Source organism: Syngnathus acus, chromosome 3, assembly GCF_901709675.1.
Source record: "Syngnathus acus chromosome 3, fSynAcu1.2, whole genome shotgun sequence".
NCBI classification, from domain to species: Eukaryota; Metazoa; Chordata; class Actinopteri; order Syngnathiformes; family Syngnathidae; genus Syngnathus; species Syngnathus acus.
The window spans coordinates 5,610,785-5,637,906 of record NC_051089.1 but is presented as its reverse complement, the minus strand read 5'-3'; the positions used below and the strand labels follow the sequence as shown (position 1 = coordinate 5,637,906).

Genomic DNA, 27,122 nt, shown 5'->3' with positions numbered 1-27,122 from the left:
AGAAACACACACACATAAATTGTCATGTTGTGTGTGTCGGCGCAGCGATTGTCGATGGAATCGGATGGAAGTGTCAGTCGGATGCTGATGAATGGAGGGAAGACATGCCCCCTTTTATGTGGTAGCCTTTTTGAGGAAGCACTCTAAAAAATTAAAACGGTCAAGGTGTAACGTGCATGGCTGTCAAAGAGATATGCCACTATATTTCAAAATGGAATAAAAGCATCTTGATAGTGAAAGATATTCAGAATTTGGGGTGGAATAAAAAAAAAAAAAGAAAATTGCTTTCTAGCATGGGGCTCTTTGTATGATTTCAGCTTCACGGTCACAGAGGGCAAGCCAAAAGCTCCCGCGAGGGCTCGGAGGATCGCGTTACAGCTGGATACCAATCTCAATGCCACTCACATAGCGGCAGATGAGGGGCGGGGCCCAAAAAGCTTTCCCATGGATTGGCCCACATAAATCAAGTTCTCACCCACAGCGCACAAAAGTGTCCTTTTACATGCCGATCTCCACGGGAGGAGATCCTGTTCCCTCGCATTAGTTCTGTTCCGCGTCCTTCACTTCTGGTTGTAATGAAAGCAGTTCACCATACGTCTGATTTCTGATGAGTATCAATCAGAGGAAAGACAGTGGAAAGTCCAAAGCCGAACTCCATAAAGGTTAGGGAGCTTTTCAGATTTTCTGCTTCACTGAGATGTAACAATACGGACAATTTACATCATAACTACCAACTTTTGGCAAAATCAGTCAGGCTGGGTGAAGATTCAGAGCCACTTTCAAGTATTCGACACTACAATGCAGATTAGGGTGGTGACACCTCTGCTATCATGACATGCCCCCCACTTGTATGACAGTCACGACTTTTACATCCCGGACTAAAAACAATTTAAGATAAGTGTGATTCCTTTGCAGCTACTCAAACGAGGAGACCGCCATTTGGGGAACCATCTGGAAGCGCAGCGAGTGTGTTGACAAGAGGAAATGGGGGGTCAGAGGGAGTGATTACGCAGACAAGAGGCAGTTGGGCACAATTAAAACTAATGAGCCTTCAGCATTTTGAAACTCAGGGATTTTCCGCCACGTGTAATCCAGATGGGAAAAGTGTGGCGTTTACAAAAACTAGCGCCCGACACCGCTACGGCTACTAACTAGTCTTTCAATCATCCCTAAAGTTACAAACACACGGAAGGGTGGATGAGGGGAAATATGGGAAAAGAATGGATGAAATGATGGGACAGACATTGGACAAGTGGAACACCAACACCCACCCTGGTGGTGCTGCTCACCGGCGCCTTGTCCGGGCGGGGGTTGAGCCGTCTGCGAGGGCGACTCCAGCTCCTCCACCAGGGGAGAGCTGCTGTTGAGCTGCCCCACCGGAGGGGGCCACGGAAGGTCCTTGATCACTTTAATCTCTACTGCAAGAGACGCCCGAAGGAGGAGAGGAGAAGATGGACGACGACAAAGGGGGGAAAAAGGGTAAGAGAGGAAGAAGAAAACGGCGTGAAACTTTGAACAAGTTGAGGTAGAGAGATGGTTGTTGTGACTAAATAGGAAGCTGGAATAGAGAAGGAAGGGAAAGAAGATGGAGAAAGTTAGTTTGTGAAGACGCTAGCGTGTGGAAACGCACACGTGTTGACCTTGCATTCTTTCTCCCTTGATGAACACTATTTTCAAAGGCAGGTATGAGTTTCTTGAGGCTTTCTCATTAACATGCCTGTTTGCTCCGCTGCCATTTCATTTAGCTTCGCTTAATTTACTCAGCTGATTGCTAACGCGTGCATATTCAAAACAAGACACTCATGTTTACGCCGCAAATTATGTGCACGGAGAAGCCCGTTTTCGGCCCCCTCCAGCGCACTGCTTCTCGGAGCTCGTATCCATCACATGATACAATGGCGCTCCGTTTTAGGGCATGTTTATGTGAAAGAGCACCATTTGTATGGATAAAAAAGGATGGAGACATGATGAAAGTCTTTTAGCGGAGCTGGACAGCCTGTGAGGCGGGAAAAAACGTTATGTGTGTATGTGTGTGTGTGTGTGCGTGGGCCAATGTGTGCAAGTGAAGATAAGCGTGGCGACGGGACACGTTAGAAAGAAAGAGGGCCGTCTTGAAGGTTATCTGCACGCCGTCACCGGTGCTACGACGACAACGTTTTTTTTTCCTCCAGGATCCTCCCGCCGCTGGACCGTCAAACCTATCGATGATTTATTTGAGGACTTTCTGGGTCGTTAAGCCCGGGCAAGATTCATTAAAAATTCACAAAAGGCGACTCTCGCACACACCTGTGGCAATGTGATAAATTACGATGGCGAATCGTTCTCAGTGTACGAGTATATCGTTGCTGATATCAATCTTTTCTCCTTATGTATTGATATAGTGGGCTTGAAAAGCGCAATACAATACATGGCAGTCGCAAACATTTGTCTACAAGCTGGTGTTTCAATACCGAGTTGTACGAAACAACATATCTCACTTTTTTCTATTTACCGGTTTCCCAAACTGTGATAACATAAATCCTTTGTCCATATGCGATGGTACTGATAAAGTATCCGAACAAATAAGATATATAAGTCATATTAATCTGATGTATCAATACAGTATTGTAGCAATAATAGATACGAGCTCTCCCGGTTGAAGTTTAGCATCAAACTAAAGATCAAACACAGAGAAAGACGCCTTGGCCGTGTCCGGCGTAGAACCCAAGTGGGATTCCTAATTACGCCTCAATGAACAGTATATCTGTCCGAGGGGGACACAACAGAAGGAGCAACTGATGCAATATGTCAAAATCTGAGTGTTAATTTTCCTCTTTGAAATACAACTTTTTTTTTTGTTTGTTTGAGGAGAAGTTGGATTTTCATTCATATCAATGGGAAAAGATGATTATGCACATGGTCACGTAAAAGATTAGACTCTTATCCAGGCACCACTGCATAATAATCAATTACGCCAGACAAGACATCAAAATATCGATGTTTTGTCTCGCTGAAGCATGATAACATCTGCAATGAATCAACTCCAATTAGAAACTTTGCTCTCAATGTCGTGTTGAAAGTGGAGCAAATGAAAGTTTGGATGTAGCACACACCGCCGGACGCGGGCTCATCCAGATTGAAAGCGCCAGCACACTTCCTCCCGCTCCCGTGCAGGCTTCCTGGTTTGTTCCGCATATCATACATCACGGTCACCCCTCAGCTCCTTCCTCATCCATCAGCGCCTCAGACAGTGGTGGCAGCAGAAGAGGCTTTTGTTGCCAATGTGTGACTGAGCCCGCCGCTATTGCTGAGGTCATGGCAAGGATGAGCGATTAACTAAAAAAACGCAAGTACGCACACTCTTCCGACACCTTAACAAGGCTTGGAATTTACATAGAAAAAAAAAATAGCAGAGTGTTATTGCGCTCTCCTTGGCTGATCATTAACAAGGATAAATAGTCTGGCATTGTGGTATCAGAGCCAGGTGGGAGGGCAGCCTGCTCCACGCGACCGTTTTACGATAGCATTCTCATCATATTTTGTTTGGGTGACACTTTCATTTTCCTATTTAATGTGGCTGTATAAATTGTGAAGGTTTTTGATGTTTGCTTGAGCGGCCTATTAAAATTCAATTGAGGCGAGTGCATTAGTCATTGATATTACCTTGGCCGTAACTTCCTTGCTACACAAATGCAACACAGATCAGTAAGTGCCTTGGTATCAGGAAAAACTATTGCACTTTCATAAATGTGATAAAAATGAGATAAATCGTGTGGATGTGTAGTCTCTGGTATATAAATATTTCATGCTGGTGTATCAATACCGTACCTTAATCTGATACATAGCAATATTTTGTCCAAATGCTGATGTATCAATAAAGTATTGAACCGAACCAATATGTTACATAGCAACTGGTGTGCTGGTTGGTACACTGATCCATCACAATATCATTTTGATTCCATTTGTTGGCGATATTGATCTTTTGTCCCACCTCTCCGTTATAGGACTGACTTAATCTCTATTGCTGACATTTTTACTCGGTAGAAGCATTCCTCCACATTGATAAGCAATTTCTGGGGGAATCAATAAGAACAAATGGTAAAATAAAATGGACATTAAATCTGTCTCAGTTTCTCCTGATGTCGGAAAGAAACTTGGCTCCAGATTTCAGCTCTTTTTCCGTTGCACATGTCAAAAAGAGGAATCACGCCAGCTTGCTATGGAGAAAGGCTCCTTGATGTAAAGATCTAAGGGCGTTTGAACACCTTGCCGAGGAGCGAGCCTCAAATGACGAGGCTTGGACTCCAATTCACGTCATTGTTTTTTATGGCCTGCATTTAAAAACACAACCAAGATGAATTAAAGTACTTTTAAGATGCAGCTTTCTTTTTTTAAAGGACATCTTTAATGGCCCAGTTGACACTGGCGTAATAAAAAAACATGTTACGAGGGCTTTAAATAAATGTTGAAGTGTGGTAAACAAATGTCTGAGTGCTGCTCAAAGGCGACATAATGAGAGACTGAGTTTTTATCTAAGCAGCGGTGGAGAGGCGGCGTGAGCAAAAGGCTCATTTGCATGACACAGAACTACCCAATCAAAATCTTCAAAATCATTTTTCATTTTTGGAGTGCTTTGACCCAATGGTACAGGCCTTCCTATTAAGACACTAGGGAACAGTTTGAAATTGTAAAACATTTGTCTCCTTTAACTTTTTGCTGCATTTCTCTATAACAGTACTTTATATTATGATAAATTCACTTGAAATGATTTCCAATCAGCTGCTAATTGTTTCAAATTAAAAAACACAATAGAAAATAACACCACACACTATGTGAAATTTATAGTACACAATATACAGCTAAAGAAAACTGGCAATATTTTCCCACATGTTGCTTTTGCACTCCCCTCGCTAATATTATTCCAGTAGCGTACACCTTCAAAGCCAGCTGATTTTCACTTCAAGAGGCCGACCTTTTCTCATCCTATTAATCAAAAGACCGCAACCTGAGGGCATCCTCCGCCCTTGCATAAATCCCAAATTGAGCACATGATTGATGGTTAAAACATCATAATAATAAAAAAAAGAAAGAGAGACAAAGAGGCCCGGTTGCACAGTGGTGGTACCTGTGGGGGATTTAGCAGTGCAGTCCTTTCTTCTGTGGGGAACTGATCCAGTGCCACTTACAGAGCCCTCGTAGCTAATGCAGTCATAACAAAGCAGAGCTGTTCAAGGATACAAAAAAAAAGAATATATACACACATATAGAGGGCTGATTAAATATGATTTCATCTAATATCTGTCTAGAACAGCCCTGTTTTGATGTTATGGCTGCTTTAGCCAACCCGGCCGTACTTACATGCACCTGCCTGTATAACCAAATATGTACACCCGTCGTCCCCTTGCTTAAAGCGGAAAAGAAAAGTACAAAGGAGGAACACCTGTGAATAAACACGGTGGCAGGGGCTCGGGAAAGAGAAACGGGGGAAAACGGGGATGTGTAAAGCTTGAAGAAGAACAATGTTAGTGAAGAGAGAGAGGAAATGGTTAGAAATGACAACTTTTCTAAATCGATTCCGTCTAATAAGAAGAACTGCAGTCAATAGTTGCACATCCACCAAGTGATACAGTTCACTCCATTTTTGATAGCCGTACTAATCAAGTGTAAAAACGACGCCTCTGGCAAGCATGAATCTGGCATGTAAACAGGAGTTCAGAACATACTAACGTTTGAGCCCAACACTGATCACAAGCCTGATTGAAAGTGAAGTTGTTTCATTCGAGGAATTTTGTACAAAAAAAACCTTTGCGTGTGTGTGTGTGTGAGTTCTTCCCATTTTATTGCCCATAAGGGACCCGAGTGACAATTCGCTATTTGCTATCTCCTCTTATGATACCATACTAGCATGTGACATTTCTGAAAAAAATAATATCGAGTTTGTCCAATTGTTGGAGATTCTCTGTAGCTCAATCGACTGACTGCATTTTGTCCAGACATGTCATTTGATTTTAAAAACTAGAAATGTCCCCCAAAAAATATCTGGGCTTTAACAAACTACATCTTGGTGGTAAAGAGAGCATTAAAAGATATTCTTCAATCAACAAGATTTCTATGTGATAAAATTAGGAATGTGAAGGTTCTACTATATTCTGCATTTTCTTTTTTAATGGACATTTCCCAGTGTCACATACATCATTGGAGGCATCTTAACCACACACCTCAGCTCGCATATATGTACCTGCAAAGGCTTTGGAAATTCTCTCCTTCTTCCACTCCCAGGGTTGGTCATATTCTTCGGGCGGCCGCTCATCGTCCTGAGGCAGTCGACTCTCTCGAGGGCAGCGCGAGCGTTCGGGGTCTGAGTCTCCACCGTTCTCCGTGGGCTCGTACGGGGTGTCGTACAAGGGAAGCTGCTTGTTGCCTCCGTCCTTAGACCCGCGACCGCCGGATCGGATTTCTAAAGACAATGACGAGAAAAGGGTTATTGTTTTTGTTCTGATATAAAACTTTATGATGTTTGGTCTGGTTCAATTGAGTTTTGTTGGACTTCTCTCCAGGGTCACGACTCACATCTGCCAACAAACAGTAGGAGAGGCCAGGAACATCTGTTTGAGTTATAAAAAGAACACGTGTCACTGTCTGTCAGCGTGTCTCGAGTGGGATCCTCTTTTTTAAATCTATCAAGCGGGAGGCCAAATGGATTTTTGGAATCATACTAAACAATGCCATAAGGCATTCCAAGGACAGCCGTCATTGGAGGAAATACAGTAAGTATTGTTACACTTTGAATTCCGTTACCAACTGCTACTCTGTCTGGCCTTTTTAAAATAGGGCTTATCCGGTGTCCATCTCAGATTCCACAAGTTGGAGTAAAACATGGAGAGTGGACATCCCACACCAGCTGCACGTGAAGCAGTACACTACCAAGGAATGACAGAAGACTGTTTCATCAAGGTCATCTTCCATCTCCTCCTTTCAGACAGGAGGCTACGGAGAATCCAGGGTAGGACTACCAAGTACCAAAGTTAGGTGGATCCTTCCGGCAGTAGTTTAAAATGCTCTTGCCTTACTATGACCTCCATGTCGTGTATCTCCTCCACGCCACCTGACCTAAACCAGAACACACTCCTGCCCTTCCATCCTCCCCATAAAGTGACACTCCTAATGAACCATCGTGCCCTTGAGAGCTCGCCATTTTCTGCGACCGCCCTCCTATTCTTCATGAAGCCGTTAGTGTCCAGCGTGTGAAGGCAATGAAATATTACCCCGACACTGCTGCATAATTGCCTCTTACCCGTCGGTAACGCTTGCGGACAAAAACGAGCGACGCGTCCGAGGCTAATGGGGCCCGCTGGTGGAGGTGAGGTGAAGCTGGCTGGACTCGTGTCCTCGCACTCACGCTGTTTGATCTCGCGGGTAATTTACACAGTATCACCATAAGCTCACCAACAGAGGAGCAAATAGTTTTGGAAGAGAGGAATAAAATTACTACACCCTCACCTTGCTCCCCTTCCCCAGCAGGAAGCCCAACTTCCCGTCCAGATGCAGCACTTCCTCTTCGACTCATTCAAAACTTACCAGCCCTTTAAAACCTTAAGATGGCTAAATTCTGATTAGTCAGCCGGAAAGTTGAGCGCTGTGAGTGTTTTAAAAGTGGAGAAAGTGTGCTTCATTAAAACTGCAGTAGCAGTGACCACAAGCATCTGTTAAATGCCACTGGAATAGTGTGTAAAGGGGGGAGGTATAGCACAGATAACTGCATGAAACCTTTAAACCGTTAACTCACACCATAAAAGGCAGTTACCAGAATGTGAGTGTAACGCTAAAGGCAGTCGAATGCGTCAAGGGATTTTCTTTATATTAAAAGTTGAATTTCTTTCATATACAGACAACATAAAAAAAATGTCATACTAAATGTAACATTTCGTCTGTATTATCTACTGCTCTGTTAGGTATAAAAATTCACTCATTGAGTGGATGATAACATCCTAGCGAGGCAGCTGAAATCATCTGATAATATATTCAATGGCTGCCAGGCGCACATTAATATCACCGCTCTAAGTAATTCTGCCACAACGCCGTGCGAATGCTAAAGAAAAATGATATAATTAAGATGTGAACACACATTCCGGAGTAGCTTCGGGGCATGTAAGTAACATGCAGACATTGACTCAATGCGATAATGTAGCAGCGCGGCCGAGGTGGGAGTTATATGACGCCACGTAAAGGTGTCAGTCAGGCACACGGCTGACAAGGGAAGGTGTTTGCTCCCTGACCCGTGGTGGCCTCGCTGTTGACTGACTTTCCGCTTGGTGAGTGGAGTCGTGAGGTGGCGCACGCTCGCAGAATACCAACAAGTTTGCTACAGCCGCCGCATGACGGTGCTGTCATTGAACGCCATTTTATTGTCATTTTGGTTAAGATCCAATTTAGGTTAACTTTAGTAGAAGATATTCGTTCACAATTTAAAAGTCAGCTGTGGTCCTTTAAAGCAGAATATCTCAAAACTACACAGAAATGGAAACAGTTGTTCATAGCGACAAACTATAGGTATATTTGTCTTTATCCCATTCAACGCTGTTAGGTTGAGCTAGCCAATAGCATGCTAACTGTCAACTTAAAAGCTTATGTAAAAACAAAAATCTTAAAATATGGCCAAATTATAGCTTGACCAGATAAAACTTAAAATATAATGACGACATATATGTGCCTCGAAAGTTGACTGTTACTTCCTTGCACTAGCCGCTTGGTAGCTAATTGATCCTAAAGGGCAACATTTGAACACTGAGTTCTTCACTAGCTTGAATTGCTTTCAAAGGTACCCAGTTGTATTTGGTATTTTAACTTTTAACATTACGTCAGCTTCTTTTTACACTATTACCATATTTTTTCTTACAAAAGTTAATGATTAAAACTGGCAATTGTTTTTTTATCTTAAAGCTATACAGACCTGCATGTGTGCATATTAGTATTTACATTATGTGACAACTTGCTCTTTCCTCAAATGACCTGGAGGGGGGAAACTTGTGAAGTATTCCATCCACAAGACAACAACAAGCACATAGATTCATTCCCTGGATTGTGAGGCGGAGAACAAGCCGGAAGAGCCAACAGAGCACAAAGCGATGACGGAAGTGAGCCCGACAAAGAGACAAGAGGAGAAGAAGAAGACGAACGAAAGCCTTGGGGATCTTAAGACAAAGAAAGGCAGTCAATAGATAAAGCGAGCCAGACAAGTGAGTGTTACATGCAGTCGGCAGCTATAAACAACAGAAACGCTCTGTGACAGTGAGTCAAAGGTAATGAGGTGAGGGACGCTTCTTTGTACGACAGCCCCTGAACACAGCACTCTGAGCCTCATTAGGGAAAAAGCTCTGTTTGGAGGGCTTCGAGGCTAAGTATTATGTAAGCCCTTACCGATAGTACAAAGGCAACACTTGCATTCTTATGGGGAAAAGCTCATATGCAAATAGAAGCATCTCTATGAACTGCAAATAATGTCCCGAGTATTTTTTTATGAATTTTGTCACCTAAAAAGTGCATATTATGAAAAACCATTTACTTGCCCTGAACGCGAAAGGAGTCACCTCACAAAGACTCAAGTAAAAGACTGATACTTTTTTTTGCTCGCAGAATTGATGAACAAGAAGCTTAAAAACGGAGTCAAGGGCAACAGCGTAATAAGCTGTTTGACAATGGCAGAGAAGAGTTGGCAAAACATTTTCATGGGTGCAACCCACATGCTCAGTTCTGCTGCTCATCCCACAAATGCATGTTCCAGATAAATCCATCCATCCATTTTCTGAACCGCTGTATCCCCACGGGGGTCGCGGGCTTGCTGGAGCCTATCCCAGCCGTCATCGGGCAGTAGGCAGGGGACACCCTGAACCGGTTGCCAGCCAGTCGCAGGGCACACAGAGACGAACAACCATCCGCACACGCACTCACACCTAGGGGCAATTTGGAGCGCTCAATCAGCCTACCAAGCATGTTTTTGGGGATGTGGGAGGAAACCGGAGGGCCCGGAGAAAACCCACGCGGACACGGGGAGAACATGCAAACTCCACACAGGGAGGGCCGGAGGTGGAATCGAACTCGCACCCTCCGTACTGTGAGGCAGACGTGCTAGCCAGTGCGCCACCGAGCCGCCTTGTTCCAGATAAATGTGGCACAAAATTTTGGTTTACGTGAAAAAAAACTGCAATTTCAGTACAGATTGTCTGCCAAAATGAAAATAACAAATTCATTCAGTGGGTAGAGGACTATCTTTCCCTAAAAACACACCAAAATGAGGGCTTATAAAGACATGGGCTTGGGTCCTTCAACAGATGTTCTAAGGAGCAAATTGTGTATCTGCTGTGATTAAACATGATTGGGACTGAGCGTCTGGCACGGTGTAATGACTGATTAAGCGGACTGGCTGTCAAACCTGAAGATGATAACACAACACTGAGGGAATTTGGCCGAGTGTGTGATTTAATCCAGCTCAGGCAATGCCTCTCACTTACGCATTTTCCCCGAGTCTACTTTGGGCATCGATCCGGGCCGGTACGCGGGCGCAATCACAGCTCATTAAGAGCGAGGTGAAAGCTGGTTAATGGAAAAGATGAATGTGGAGATTGCTTTGGAATGCTGCCGAGCTAATGGAAGGACCCCCGACCCCCCAACACACACAGACACCCACCCTATCTCCGTGCAGGTAACTCAAAAAGATTGAGACAAATAATAAACAGTAGATCGAAAACATCCAATCATCACAATTTCTCTCCATTTTCCTTATAAGACAGCATCAATTCTCCCCACATAGCTCCCCCATAGCGTCCTCTCTGGTGAGGGGTGGTAACATCTCAAAGCAGAGAAAATGGGAAAAATACACAAAAAATAAAATGCAGATAAATCTCATTCGGATAAAAGTCTGGCAAACTGTAACAGGACACAATAAAAGCTGGATTTTGTGGAGCAGTGATGTGAGGAAGCCAAGCTATTTTCTGCGTGTGGCTATTGTTCCTCCGGCGCAGATAAGAAGAACCTCGGATTAGGCCCAGAGTGCAGCCAGAGTTCAGATCACGCTGAAGGAAGACGACCAAGCAACGGGAATGTGGGAGAGAGAGCAGGGGGAAATAAAGGGAGTGAGACGAGAAGGCAAGGAAAAGACAAGTCAACCGTGTCTGTCAACGCCACGCTCGGTGATGCGGAAAGCTACATGTGTGGTCACGAAGCAGGCGGTGGGGGGCAAAGGATGGGCCGGTGACACGTGCACGTAGTCGTGATGAATTGTCACCGCGTGACCTCTTCCCAATAAGGGTCAACAGCTCATTAGGGATGATAGGGGCACGTGATAGAGCCTCACCTTGGACCCTCAGCCTTCACTGAAGCCATGTCGAGACTGATTCATCTCGCCACTTATCCATCTATCTATTACTCTAGCATCATCCATCCATCCATGAATCATCCATGCGTCATCCATCCGTCCATGCATCATCCATCCGTCCATGCATCATCCATCCGTCCATGCATCCATTCATCAGTCCATCCATCCATCCGTCCATCCATCCAGAAGCTTTTTAATGTGTGATGATGCTGCCTCTACAAGTAAAATGTGTTTTGTCTCACATTCTTGCCATGCCCTCAGCTCATGTAAGTTTGCGTTGCAGCTAGCAATGTTAGCGGTTAAACATACCCAAACTATCCAATATCACCTTGAAAGCTGAAAAGTTTCATATCAAAAGACTAATCAGTATCTTTTAAATCTCACTGCTCTCTCTGTAGCCAAACAAAGCAGACACCGAAATAAACTTCAATTTTTCACTCCATTGAGTTTCTATTCTCTCTCTCTCTCTGGGTTGTCACTCACTATAGATGCTGGCTTCATACTAAAACTGGTTTGCTCAGATGTGGCAACAATAGCCAACCTGAACTGTGTGTGAACCCGCTACAACTTGTGGAGATGCTTACTAAATCAAATTAAAAAAAGAACACATTCAACTTCAAAGCATAATTAGAAGCACAAATGCAGGCTGCAACAGCAATAAATTCTAAAATTATGTTTAATTAATGGAAGAGAATTGCATCAATATTCATTATATCAAAAAGTTGTTAAAAATGCCTCTCAGTGCTTTAAAGCAACTTTATATTGATTTGGGAACCCTCAGGGAAAGGAGTACAAGAACTACACGAGGTAAATACGGGAACCGTGACATTACCATAATAAACAATGTCACTGTTTACCTATGGGATCTAGTCCCCCCTGACAAAAAGTTTGAGGTAAAACAAAACATGACCTTCAACTCATTGTAGATTGCTTAGCACCAAACACATCGTTCAAGTTCCTACCTACTTCTCTAACAAGCTGTATACATATAAATACACCACATTTCCTCAAATAGTGGCCCCTGATTCTAAATGACGCCATGTCTCAGTTCATCGCAAAAGATTTTGTGTTAGTGTTTTGAAATCAGTTCATAGAAAATATTGGGGACTGATTGACAGCTATGCCTTCCTGCTGGTATGTCCTTGAGCATTTGTCCAACCCTCTCACCGACATTTCCCTGCTTACATATGCATATGTGTGCTCAAGTGTTAAAACCAGAAGGGTATAATTAATTTTTACTCTGCGGGATGGATTCAATGGAATTTATCAAAATATAAATGAATAAAGTACACGTCACCTCTACTGCCTTTGTTACTAACTAAAAAGGGCTTAACTGTGTTTTGCAATCCTGTTTGGTTGTTTAAAAGGTGTTCGAGAGGTGGCAGAAGTGAAGTTGTGCTCCAAGTTGCCTCAGGGTGAGCTTGTAAAAATCCGACACCCCGCATCGATTCATATTTTTTTTCCAGAACGAAAGGAAGAAAAAGGTAAAGATAAGCCCGATATTTGCATACAGAGAAAGAACTGGAAGGGCGTTAGAATCAATATTTGACAAGGCGGCTGCTTCAGATGATGAATTTGTGTTTTCTTTTTTTGTGTCTCAGTTGTCATTATCTTTGTACGTGGCTCACTGTTAAGCAAAGGGATTTTAAATTTATTGATAGAAGGAATCTCAATTCCAGGAGTGAAAAAAACGGAAAATGGCTGGAGGGAAAAAAACAAAGAGAGTGAAAAAGAGACAATTGATACTTTGGCAGTGGCGGTTTGGACTACTGAATTATTAAACGGAGCACTAATACTGATTTAAGATGAGGCTTTATCCTTCAGATTAAACACAGAGACGGAAAAAAACGTTTTCCAACATGCTGATGAAAACTCTCGCGGTATCTTTGGCACCATCTTGTGGTATCTTGTGACATTTCAGAAGCCATGTACAGAAAAAGACAAAAAATACACAAATAGGTGTATTTGTGAAGCATGCTGGAGATGATTTTATACATCCCACACTTCCCACTCAACAATTCCAGTGTGAACCGCACCTCCCACTGATGATCGACTGGGACAGGCTCAAGTTTCACCCACAACCCTTACGACGATAAGCGCACTAAAATAAAATTCAGAAATAAAAAACTCAGTCTTCAGTACATGCTGGTCTGGAGGTTTTATGACTTCTCCCTAGATGGCTGCAGTGCACCAGCTCGCCATCAATCTCAACAGCAGCGCTGCCAAACATCAGTCAGCACGCCACTAAATTTGAAAGTCCACACTGGATTTTCACTGTTTCAGGAAAGCCATAATAAACACTGCACAGGAAACTGGCATGGGAGCTGAATAGCGGCAAGGCTTTGGAAGGCACAATAGGCTTCAACATCAAAGACTCATTCTGATGCTATGTGGCAAAACCAATGTAAAGACTGGCTTGGATAAAAATCAATATAGTCGAGGGATGCTACTACCAACTCGTTCGGTACGAATTGTCATTCACAGAAAGATGCACCCCCCGCTTGCATGTTTCTCTCCAGGAATGTCCACTCCAGCCGTCTACCCGCTTTACGTCACGTCGTTAGAAGGGAACGCCACACGCATCGACTGCGCTCGACTGTAATTACTTCGTACAAAGAGAGCGTGCGTGCTAAAAACTCCACCGTGTCATTATGGAAGACTGGAAAGCCGAGCAAAAGCTGCGTACTTGCAGTGTGCCAGTGATGACGGATAAAATGGTGGCATTCTCGTCCGCTCACTCCCAGGCCAGAACATTACATATTGGCTTTGGAGAGGTCCACCATGCAATGTCGCAGTACATAACTCTGACTTTGTGTCTTTTCAGGTTTTGTTTCTTGGCAGTTTTTTTGCAGGTCTACCCAAATTTGACCCCCCCCTACCAAATATCGTTATCATGTATTGTGTAAACACAATTCCTCGCAAACAATCACCATCATTTCTGCGACTTGCGGAAGCGCTTCAGATTTTTTTTTTTTTGAAGGACGAAGTAGACTTTTCAAGGGGAACTATTGAGTCTATTGAGGGCCGAGGCTCCTCTCAAGGGTGTGGAGTGCAACTTCATGTACTTCCCGCTTAGACACAGGAAGCCTGCAGGATCCTGTGAGGAACAGGAGGGGCCAATTTCTTCCCCCAGCTTTCGATTCTTCAGAAATCGTCAGCCTTCTGCCTCTCCAGCTGGTGATTCATAGCTCATTTCTGAAGTCAAGTCTAATGTGGCCCAGCGTCTTATCACCCACCATGCTGGCTATGTACTCTCCGTTTTACTCTCAACTCCAACTTAATGGCGGGCGACCTTTTCGGGCTGCCAGTCGAGGCAAACAACACTTGAGTAGAAATATGGACGGCTGGAGAGGCCATGAATAAAAACATGAACGGATGAGAAGATAATGCAGTGGCTGAGGAGGATGGCACGGCGGAGGAGGCGGTGATGGTTAAGGAGGGGCGGGGTGAGGGGGGGTTATTCTCTCATTTGTTGGATTCCAATAGCTGTCTGGCCGCATAAGGTAGCCACATTTTTTCAAAATGCATTAGTTATTCAAGCTGAGCATAGAGAATATTTGTCTGCAGGCATGTGTGGAATGCAATCCAATTGGGAAAAAGGCATTTGATCACCATTAAGATGAATGGATCGCTTAGTGGAGCAGCAATGCATCACAATCAAGGTCTAAACTTTGAAATTGCGAGATGACTTTTGCTGATCATAACTGTGAAGACGACAATTGTTCTACTGCAATACAGTTGGGAATATCAGAATGGAGTGTTCACCGTTTTGGAAAAAAAATGAAATCCAAACAGAAATGAAGGGTCATGCTAGAGTACTGCACGGAAAATTACCAAGTTGCGGAGGAATTAGCGAGGCTTGACGGTATAAAGGTCAGAAGGGAACAGGCGAAGACACACGAGGTGGCACACGGGGGCGGCGATGCGTGGGCGACGGCCGCTGCCAGTTGACGCGCGCTCGGCTGCTTTCAATCGTGGCCAAGCTCAGATGGGAACCAGGTTATTCATCCACTTGTTTGGATAATCCACCATCTGCCGCATTGTTCCAAAGCCTCGAAAGGTTGGACCCGAATGCAAAGCATATGGCGAGAAGTTGTCCAAGTGAAGTCCAACTTTCCCAGAGGGAAACGACCAACAAAGTCAAATCAACATTCCAATACAATTGCAATTTAAAAATAGTATTTAAAAGGTCCAGTTTCAGAAGTTTTTTTTTTCTTTTTTTAACAAAGGACCCACATTAGCTTATGCTCTAGCGGTTTGCAGCGTAATGTGAAAAGATGCTAGCGCTGCATGTTTGTCTCGTAGCACTTTGCACACCACTAGAATTCTAAACGAGGAAGGAGATGGCTGTAAAAAAGCTATTTCATTACAGTGGGATGAGCCGTGATGAACAAACAGAAGCAACAAAGCCATCTGCGGAAGTACTTTTTGGTGAAGAGTGGCCGCGACGGGCTGGCGGCGGCCCTGAAATGAATGCTGGCTAAATGGAACTTCACTTCCAGCTCCCATTGTCAACAAACAAAGGCGCAGCGCGACGGGGAGTCCAGATGAAAGGTGGCTTGTCGGAACATATGACTGCTAAAAAGCTGCCGAGGTTTACGTGTACATGTTCAAAGTTGCTGGGATGCACAGCAATGGTCCCGGCCAGCAATAGACGCAGAGAGACTAGGACTTGACGTCCAAACAAAATATTATTCTGGGAGTTGGGGGTGTTCAATACCATGTTTTTCAGACCGATATCAGTATGAGTTCTCAAATCTTGAATGTACCGATACCAAGTGCCGATACTACGTGCCTGAAATTAGTAGCACTTTTCTACCCTTCTAATTTCTAATTCCTACTTGTAAAATGACCACAAGAGGGCAACAGCGTACCACTACTTTGAAATAATAATAATAAATCAATGTTCTGGTGCTAATGCTACAGCTAACACTTAACTCCTAAATCAGCTCATTGTCATGCTCGAGTCGCAATCTGCAGACATGTAGTAATTACTTGTCCACGTTCACAATTCCCTGCTATCACTTAGTTCGACCTAATTGAGCTCTTTCAAAAGCCAAGTCGATTTTTCCATTAGTAACAAAAGACAGGCAGCTAAATGTGTCGGCGAATGAAAACTGTCAGTGTGTGTGAGTGTCCGTGTATGTGTGTATTCCTTCACCATTGCAGCAGTGTTGATTGTCATAATGAGCTGAGACAGCTGGTCTCAGGTTTGCTGTCATTTTTTTTTTTTTTTGCCAACACGCTGATGGAAGCTTGATAGTACGCCAGGCACAACGAGCCGCCAGAACGACAAGTGATGGAAATGTGCCTTGGATGCCTGATGATACGCGACTAAAAACATACAAAGCTTTAACGACCTATAGAATCGCTCGTTCCGCCAATGGAGTTCTGTCCCCGCCAAGACCTACTGGGAGAAGCACCAACACCTGTAGCATCCCCTTGTCGCCCAAGGCTTAATTAAACAAACATTAGCGTTTTCAACGTGATAGCCCGCTTAACGGCGGTGCACAGATGGGCTTTACACCCCGATTTATCAATTTCAGGCGTGAGCAGTTGTCGGTACGCTCGTTTTTTTTTCTCCCCGTTGCTTAAACACAGCGCCTCCCGTCACGCCTCGACCGCACATGCTTTTGCCGTAATGACGCCAAGTCCCTTAATTCTCTGAAACGGCATCAGATGTCGAGTCTATTATTAGTGTTTAGCGATGTGTTAATGTTGCAACTGTACTCCATCCATGCAGACCTCCATTATAGCAGACTATGTGCATTCATTTCCTTACGGCGCTTGTCCTTGTGAAGGTCGCAGGTGCCACAACAGATGCCTCAGTGGTGTTTAGACAACATTTTATCAAGGAAGCTTCATCGTCAACCTCGCTGATGTATCCGATTCATCACTTTCCATTTTCCGGATTTTAATAATGCAGTGACTCCTGATCAAAGGCCATTAATAAGCAAAGCAGCAGTTTGACTCAGGCACCTCTTAACCTTGCTTGGCCTTCGCTTCTGCTGAATTAATAATCAGCCTAAATGTTTACATAGTGTCACTTGTCCATCGAACGCCACCTCCTCCGTTGCAGTTTAGCCTTCCACCCCCACCCCATTTCCTGTCTGTCAATGGATAAACAATCCAGGCGGTAAACATTATTTGCGGGCAGGGGTGTCACTGGAGTTCAATAAGGCCATTAGGAAGCTCGACTAACAGTTTGGTGACCGTGAAGCTGGCTGTAGTAGTTTGTGTTTGTCCTTTTCAACTACCAAAAAAATACATATATATATTTTGAGTTAATCACACTTTTCTATAACCTGCCTCTGAATGTTTACCCACTGTCTGGAAACCCGTCAAGAAAGTCGTGTGGGCTCCACAAGGCCCGTTTGAGTGTGTGAATGGACGACGGAAGCGCACCCTGCTTCCCTCCCGCCCACGCTGCCGCTCCACATCCTGACAAAGGAAAGCGACTCACTGGGTCAAGCCCGTGCCCGCCGCTTGTCAGGATAACCCCGCCTGTGTTGCATAAGAGCTGGATGTCTTCCTGGCATGCCAGGGAGTTTAATAGAAAGTCACATTCAGAAGTAGGAAGTGAAACTACTGTTCCTTAGGAGAAGTGTGGAAAGTCTGGAAATGTACCAGGAGGACTCTGTCTATACGGGGAGTGGGGAGGGAGAAATAGGTCATCATGTTCTTATGAATGAAGCAGGAGAAAGCATCACATCCTGTTCGTTATAGTGATGCTCGATTTTTCAACGACAACTAAAGTGATTGCTTGAGACAAACAAGCCGCGTTGAATCACAAATCTCATCAGTCTACAGGAGACTTATTAAAATGTGCGAGCTGTAAAGTTGGTAACGATGGGGGGGTGATAGTGGGGGTCTGGCTGGCAGTGTAAGGAAACTGATAAATTGAGGGATGATAACAAAATACCCAATGGGGCTGGAAACAGAGATGCTTAAATGAGTAATGGATCAGGTGCCACGAGGGACCCAAATAACTGCAGTGCATTCGCCCCCCTTCCCAAAACTCCGTCTACCCCTCCGACCCCCACCGCCAGTCCTCACTGTCTGCATCCTCACAATACAGGAAATACTAGGTCAGGCTAGTCGGCACCCAAGCGCTCCAATAAAGCCCCAAAGGGTCCAATTACTCAAACTGCAGCCCCCTGCGACTGCGATATGCTGATCAGGGTTATCGGATATCGGCTCGGAAGTGACAAGAAGGATTTATTGGCCTAAATCCTGTCATGAATCATCTGTGAAAAAGCTACATCTGATGTCATAAAACATCAAATCGTGTCAGTCCTTAAGAGATGTAAACATTTTATGGCCGATAAGACGCCGTATCGTATAGTGTGCGCCTGCAGGAATCAACATTAGCACCACTAGCATGCATGAATGCAATACTCGCAGGAATCCGTGTGGGCCTTGAGGTAGAGACCTGTAAAAATGCATTGCATCCTTAAAGTAATGAGGACGGAACCTCGCGCTTAGCCTTGGGAAGCACATGGCGCGCTGAGTATTTGCATAAAAGTAGAAAGACTGACTTTGAAATCTGTTTGCGCATCGATTTATCCATCTATCCCTCCAAACGCAATGCAAATTTTACTCCAGTGGTCTCCCAGGGGATGCCGAGATATTCACGAGCAAAATCTGGAAGTAAGGTTGTCATAAGAAACACGACGATGTTAACAACATCACCCGAGATGTCAGCATATCTTCTAAAACTTGAACATTTTGAGCAGGCTTTTACAAAAATTATTGTCAGGCCTTAAGACTAGATGCGTGAAATTGTTCAGTTGGTTGGCTACTAGGTCCAAAATCACTTAAGTGACAAAAAAATTGAAAAGTAATCAGAGAAGAATGTGTCATTTCGATTCTTAGCCCATCCAGTAATCTCTTTCTGCAGGCCCGTCTCATTGCGTCTCATTTACAGAACATGGTACCACTAATAAGTACAAGCTTCATCAACAGCACCTCACCTTAGAGGTTTATTTTGTAGTGTGACATACATACAGCACATGTGAGACTAATGTTTGGTCAATGTGACAGGAGCACATACACCAAACCCCCAAAACCACCGATGCGTAATCGATGTTGACTCTGAGCGACTTAACTGAGAAGCATAAAAAAATTCCTTCACTTGGAACACAAACTTGTTTCCCCACCTAAAATAGACTTTGCGGCAAAATCACATGTCTGGCCCGAGCCTTGGAGGACACACCAATCCTCATCGGAAGCGCTTTGTGATTCAAATTGCCCTCGGGCGCAAGTCAGAAGCCACACGTCGATACAGTCATATTTGGAATTTCTGCCTTTCATCTCCAGAGCATCTTTTTCAAACTTTTGGCAGGTCGAATCTGTTTTTTTGGGGGTTGAAATTGTTGTGTTCTGACAGACAGACCAGTAATAACAATGCTTTGCTCTCTTTAGGAAACGATGCACCGGGTTAGCCTCCAAATTGAAGCTGCAGGATTTAAGTGTTTTGTTTTTCGTGACGGCCGGATAATAATCCAAACCAGCAAATATGAAAATACAAAATTCTTGAGTTCCAGTGCTGTCTGAGTCGTTGGCTTTAAAAATGTTCAATTCAAATGTAACCAGCATACCGCAGAGAGCATATGCTCACCCCATCCGTCTTTCTCCTCGGGACACGGTGTACTTCCAGCCTGACCTGGCATGACAAGCCGGCGGGTGGCTTCAGAACACCCGGGGAGATTCTAAAGGGCTCTGTGACCCCCACCTGCATGCCCCTGCTAGCCTGCCAGCTGACAGTGACACGTGGACTTGCTGACAGAGCACGACGGGGTAGCCGGTATGAGTGTGATGAAGCAATGTGGCCAATCATCTGGTTCAGCTTCACCGCTGAGAGGAAAAGCAGGTGCGACTGGACAGGAAGATTAGGACATGATAGCATAACTGAGTAAAGTCTATTAATCATTGACTTGTACCATCGACTACTCAGTTTTTGAAAGTGGCAGACTTGGAGTATCTTCATCTTGTGAGGAAAGAAACCACTCTGCCTGATAAGTTTCAACTTTGCAGGTTTTTGAGAATTTTTGTGACTCGACATTAACTGCACAAGAAATAGTCGTTAGATTTTTTTTTATATTAAGTCACTGTATTTGTCAAGAAGATCAAAATAGTCTTAAGATACAATGATAGCCAGAAACATTTTCTTGAATTGTCAAGAAAATTGTCCTGGTCTAATGTTTATCACAAATCAGTAGCCTCTGGATTTCATCTGTTGTCTAGTATGAGTAACACATCTCTGTCTCTGCCACAAGTGCTTAGCTTAAATGACAGCTGAAAATGATAATGACATCGGGGGTGCAGAGAACAGCACTGACTTGAGGCTTCCTTTCCATCAGTGGAGAAAAAAAACTACCACAGACTAGTTGTCACTAGTTGTTATGAAGAGCAAGGGATGATGTGGGACAATAAAACGGTGGTCATTGAGATGTACTTGCCAACACAGTGCATCAAGAAAACATTAAATTTCTTCCTACACGACTGATACAAGGTCCATTTAGTTCTCCAACAGAACTAGATTTTTGGTCATATCTCTGATACCCAAGAATTTGCCCTAGGGAAAGCAATCCAGTCAAAGGTTTTTGAGTAGTTGTCCAGGTCTCACAGCCATAAAGCAAGAATGATACCAAGACTGTAAAGAATATCTGGAACAGCAAACACTCTCGTTGCAGGAGAGAAGATCGGTTGAATTGAGGAGTGAATTACTCCATGCATCAAATTCGACCCATTTGTACCTGAGGAATTTTATCAAGGAGTTTGAACTAAAGGGGGTCAATATCTAAGTCTCAAAGCCCTTAAGCCAGACCGGATACATCAAGATGCTTAAGACTAGCACCTTCAGAAGTGTATGTAAATATCTGGAACACTTGGAATTCTTAATACAGTCGCTGGACAAACAACCTAATGAGAGCATACAAAAGAGCTCCATGACAACTTTTCTGGTATGAATCCTACGGAGTAATCCGTAGATTATCTAAAGCCATAATCAAACGCAACATGAAATCAACTCTCTCAGTAATTTATTCTTTTGAATAACTCAAAGAGCTTAACTTCCCCATCACCTAGTGGAATCATTGCAAGCTATTTTTAACACAGCCACTGACTGAGTGTGATTGATGAATGATTTGAGCTTGTCTATGCACACTGATATGTCGGTGTGTGTGTGTGTGTGTGTGTGTGTGTGTGTGTGTGTGTGTGTGTGTGTGTGTGTGTGTGTGTGTGTGTGTGTGTGTGTGTGTGTGTGTGTGTGTGTGTGTGCGTCTGTGTACACCTGCTTGCTTAGTCAGTCGTTGCGAAAAAAACGACAAGACTGAATGGAACACGATGAGCCGGTTTAACGGCGACACAAACCGCAAATTAGCGACGCTGGCAGCAGACATGTTTAGATTTTTTTTCCCTTCCATTTCTGAATGAATGTATGTCTCACCATCAAAAGGGGACTTGGCTTGATTTATTTATTTTTTATTGTCTGGAGGGTAAACTTGGTTTCCTGTCGTTTAAATTGTATGCAGTCATTTTCCATTCCACCTTGGCATAGAAAGAATAGAGATCATTATAAAGTCTGAAAACATTTTAAAAAATATTTCAAATACTTGGGTCTTTGGATTGCCTGCCAACACATTACAAGTGAAATTAAACAACCCAAGAAATCATAACCAAACTATTTATCATGCAACTGACACATTGCCAAACACAAATCAATTATTAAATTGAATTCTTTAATCCGTTCCCTTATAAAGCATCTTTTTCCTCAAAATATCAGTGGAGCTCCATTTCCCCAAGCTAAAAGAAGGGAAATTGAGGTTGCACTGTTGTGTTCCCTCAATCGTGATTAGTAACTTCAGATCACCAAGCTGGAGGTTAACCACATTTCAGTGCTGAGGAAAAGGTCACTTAAAATAGGCTTACCTGCGAGGTCCATTGAGCTCTTCCGAAAAGCCAGACATTGGGCTCCATTCTAGCCAAGGCTTCCTCAATCACCAGAAAGTCAATACAAAGCACAAGTCAATTATCCAGAGACGTTGTGGGCGGAGGGATTCACGGCGCCATGAAGATACATAAGGTTTCCCTATCCAGACCGCCAATCTTTCTGTCAGCGGAATCATACAGATGATTGGATTTGGCAAAGAGAGATTTATTTATCTCGTTTTTGACATTAATAATTCACTGTCCATTTCCGCGTATCGTCGTACGCCGGGCCACAGGGGGAGAGCGGCCGCACGATGTGGCACACAGCTGTCGGGGAAAAGGCAACAGCGGAATGGAAATGAATTCTCACTCGCGCGGGTGATTGCATTCCAGCGTCAAACATTTCCATCTTGCCACTTTGCACGCTGTCAATCTCCTTGGCACGAAATATAAACTGTCCATCGCAGATGGTACTTTTTAACTTTTTTACGTAATGCTTCAGCAAAATGTTGTTTTTCCGGTTAAGAGTAGATGAGTTCGAAATGATTCATCAGCAAATTGTTTACAATCCGCAGAGGCAATGTGGATTTTTCGTAAACTAGTTTGCTGTGCTGTCTAAAGAGGAAAAACTCGGGAAGTCCTACATCATACCTCGTTCACATCCCTTTTCGTTGCCGCCAGCGCTCTCGTAATGGAGCGCCTTGCCGGCCCTAATGAGGCTCCTCGGCCACACACACACCATATCAAATTAACAGGCGGCGCCATCCTATTACAACCCCCCCGAAACACCCAGCAGGCAGCCCCCGAGTAGAACCAGCGCCTCATCTCACCGCACCGGCGAGCCCGTTCCATGATTGATAAAATGGGATTGGAGCATAGACAGAATGGGGGAATGGAAGGGGGGCAGTCGGACAAATGGGCAGACAGACTTCTCAGCCAAAAGAAAGCCGTCCATAGTTTTTTTGCTGCGATTTTCCTTTCCGCAGCATAATTATCCTCTTGATGGAATAAGTAATGAAGGGAAAAGGTCACATGAAGCGGCTGTCAAGAATCTCGTATTCGTCGACGATGAGGCTGCCAAACATTTGTAATTGAAGAATATGCATGAATAGGTCACCAGCAGACAGAGATAATGGAAGTGATCACATCCCAGATTGTGTTCAACATTTTGAAAGTTTGGCATAAATGTCACATAAATAGAAGTGACCAAAAACGAAAGAAAAAGCAAAATGCAAAGAATTGAATTTTTGCTCAAATCAATTTGGTGACGGCAGCACCAAAGACGAAGCATTGCAAACTTATCCCACGGTGACAGCAGTTAGAACTCAAAAGTTCGGAATAAGCACTGCAAATTAAAATAAAAAAAAGCCCACAACAACACAATATTTTGCCAAAATAATGGAAACTTACGGGCATTCAATCTCCCCACTGTTTATTGTATTGACGATATATTGCTTAGTCGGGTATGGATGGCAGATTAATGTGTAGTGAATGGCACCCTCCAGTGTAATTGCTTCTTGACACTTGGAAGACACACTCCACTTGCTCTGATAAGGTCGTAATCTGGTGCCGGTTTACCCTCCTAATTAATTTGCTGCCTTAAAACCAAGTGAGAGTCCAATTTACATTGGTGCAGATACAACAATCAATTAGCGGCGGGGGGGTGTAGACCTTGGATAGAAGGAGGAAAGGGTAACTGTTGGAATCAAGATGTAATCAGGGCCGGATCGCCCGAGGAGGACAGATTACGGCACGTGTCCGAGGAAGTGAAGGTCATCCTTGGGTAAATGTCACAAACAAATTGGCTCCTGGAGAGATTCGGAGGGTTGTTTTATAAGACAACAAAGGGTCCTGTAAGGAGCTTAGTGCGTAGTCTATGCAAGTGAAAGCAGGATTCCCGGGCGGCTGCCTCCGGAGTCGAATGATGGAACGCGTGTGTGCGCTGAGGCAAACATGTAGCACACACACACACAGAGTGGAAAAGAAAGGAAGTCAATCTTAGAAATGAGGCAGGGAAGCAAAAGAAAAATGGCTAGTGAGGATTCAGTGAAAACAAAATCAAGCGGAAAAAATGTCAACAGGAGATGAGATGGTCAATGCGGAGCTCTTTCGCACAGAGACTTGAAGTTTCATTTTGCACATACAAAAAAGTCTCAAGAACTCATGCACGAGATTTTAAAAAAAGGAAATCGGCCATTTTGATTTGAAGGTATCATTCACAGATGGGCAACGCAATCCATCCATCTTTTTTACACCATTTTTTTAGCGTGCGGACCTGGAACCTTTCCTGATTGACTTTGAGCAAAAGGCAGACTACAAGCAGGATTGGACGCCAATCATAGGGCGCATAAAGAGACTGACAACCAGTCACCGAACAGAAATTAAAACCAAGCTGTACCAATGTCAGACGAGTGAATTTAAACATCGTTGCCAAACTCTGACATGGGAACTCTCCCAGCACCAGTCCGAAGCAGATTGATGTTTAAGATTGAAGCTTTTTTGCCTATGCCATCTAACGATCCGTTCTGACAAAGACCCATTGGCGAAGACCCATTGAACCCTGCTTCCAACTATCATGCATATCCTTTCGTTAACAGCTGAGACACATGCAAACAAATGACCCAAATAATTTATCATGTAATTTTCGCCATTTTAGCAGCTGCGTGGCCGGAGCCGCCGACCATGTATCGCTTCATCACTTGGCTGTCAAATATCATATAACCTGCTCACAATGTAAACAAAGAAGCAGTCTAGCGGCAAGACCGGGAGGAAGCTTGCATCTTAGCCAGCACATTCCAGTTGGCCAATATCCTACTGTGCTAGGCAGGTGCCAAGCCAAGGATGGATGAATGTATGGAATGGCCGAGCTTCGTGGCTGAGGAGGAGGATACGGGGCAGCCACTTTGGCGCAGGTCACGGTGGGCTAGAGCCATTCGTTTTGATTAACGACACCATTATTCCCCATCGGGGGATGTCGCGGTTTTGCATGGCATGTAGCAGGCAGTGATACGTGCTACGCAAGATAGAAGTTTACACAGCTGCCAAGCTCACACATCCACGCATTCCTGCGGGTCAACGGATATGTCAAGTATCCATTCGCCCTCAAGTGCCCGCAAGTCGGAGCTTGCGTCTTGCCGTCGCAGGCTGCTACTTGACTTGAGGTTGATTGTTGAGAGTGAATTATCAACGGGGAAGCAGATGGCTGGCACGAATAGCAGGGCGAGCGTCTGTGCGTGTAAATCCGCGCTAAAACTTAAGCGAGGGCAACGGGCCTGTTGACAGTGGGCTGAGCCAAAACTCTCTTTGGGCACGGGGGTGTGCAAGTGTACGCCTTACACGCTACAGCTGTTGAGGTACACGACAGCAACAGATGCAAGCTCTCAAGCGGGGGTGGAAGGAAATGCCACAAAACCTTGGCTTGGTATGTACCTTGGTTTGAAAGTTTGTAGCCGGAAACACAAAGCACTTAATTATGTGGTGTCTCTGACCACTAGGGGGCACTATATAGATGGAGTAGATAAGAGACAAAGGAGAAAAAGGCTGAGGAAGAACATATCGTAGGTAGAACTTGGTGGATATAAAAGTTGGACTAAAGTGATGTCATGTTACCTCAGATAAACTGAGCAAAAAGAAATAAGACTGCTTCTTGAAGAAATCAAAGAAACATTTTCTATGAAGCTAAGGATTTAGTGTTAATGTTGTTTGGTTGTAGACATAAATGAATAAATAGAATGTTTCGAGTTCTGTGCGACTTTTTCTCCCTCAGCTGTCAAAGAGGATTTTGTTAAGCAACTGCACAGCATTTGTCCAGAACATAATTGAATCTGGAAAGCTAGTGTGCTTGAATCATTAATCCCCCGCCTTGACACACAACAAGATGGCAGCGCACAAACAAAAACAAATTTGTGAGAGAGACATATTTAAGATGTTTTTTTGTGTCTTAAAATAGACATCTCAGTCAAACACTAGAAAAGCAGGCTGTGATACCTGAGTCTGGGTTTTTTGTCAAATACGTGGGAAGTGTGCTCCACGGCTTTTGAGCGTTGTTGCGTCGTGAAGTAATGTAACCAAAGAAAGCCTGATGACAGCAAGATTGGATGAAGGTCGCACAGCAGACACATGCGTTTTTTTCCGACAATTTAGAACAGTTTCCCGGTGTCTTAAAAACATGTCAGTGAGCCCAAGGATAAAAAATTACTTCAATACCGTGTGAATGAGCGCATGGACACAAAACACAAATACTTTCCTCATGTCTTACGATTAATAATAAATTCTTAATTTTTCACCTCTGCTTGTTTTTATCATAACAGCATGATGGCTGATAAATATAAGCGTCGGACACCTGCTTTGGCATTATGGCGCGCTGGTCGTACATATCTGTCAGATCACTGTATAATAACTGTCAGTCATTGTCTTGGAACAATTATGTCGATGTGACACAAGCAGATTTATTTCTCACAAAATCTTTGAGAGTAAACAAAATGACCAAGCAGGTTGAAGCGGTCCAAAGTGTCACATGGTCAATAGTGTAATCATTATAAAAACATCTGTTGCTTAAGATGGAACAAGTGATGGACAAGTTGACATGTTCATAAGTGTGAATGTTGTTGCGTGTCAAGACCAAGGTGCCCCCACCTATCCCCCAAAGTCAGCCAAGGTAGGCTCCAGAAGTGAGTGATCAAACAATTTGAACCATGAAAAACACCCTGAAATGGAATATTGATAAATCACAACAGGACATTCCTGAGCTGATAGTCTTCCCGGCATTGGATCTGTTAATGCCAATGCCGGGATTTGTTTGTTAAGTCAACAAAAGGCTTAGTTACAACATTCTCATGAG

General features: G+C 43.9%; 1 protein-coding gene across 6 annotated transcripts in view; it reads right to left on the bottom strand.

Annotated features, from left to right (window-relative positions):
* LOC119121075 (SH2 domain-containing adapter protein F-like) overlaps nt 1-27,122 on the bottom strand; it is a 55,321-nt gene that overhangs the window by 9,171 nt on the left and 19,028 nt on the right. The window contains exons 3-5 of one of the 6 annotated variants that reach the window (XM_037248471.1): nt 6,218-6,436; nt 5,105-5,203; nt 1,272-1,418 (exon numbers count right to left, since the gene is read on the bottom strand). In XM_037248471.1, the coding sequence (XP_037104366.1) occupies nt 1,272-1,418; nt 5,105-5,203; nt 6,218-6,436 (465 nt within the window). The remainder of the gene's footprint in view (nt 1-1,271; nt 1,419-5,104; nt 5,204-6,217; nt 6,437-27,122) is intronic. The other 5 variants (XM_037248472.1, XM_037248473.1, XM_037248474.1 and 2 more) reach the window with 5 other exon arrangements.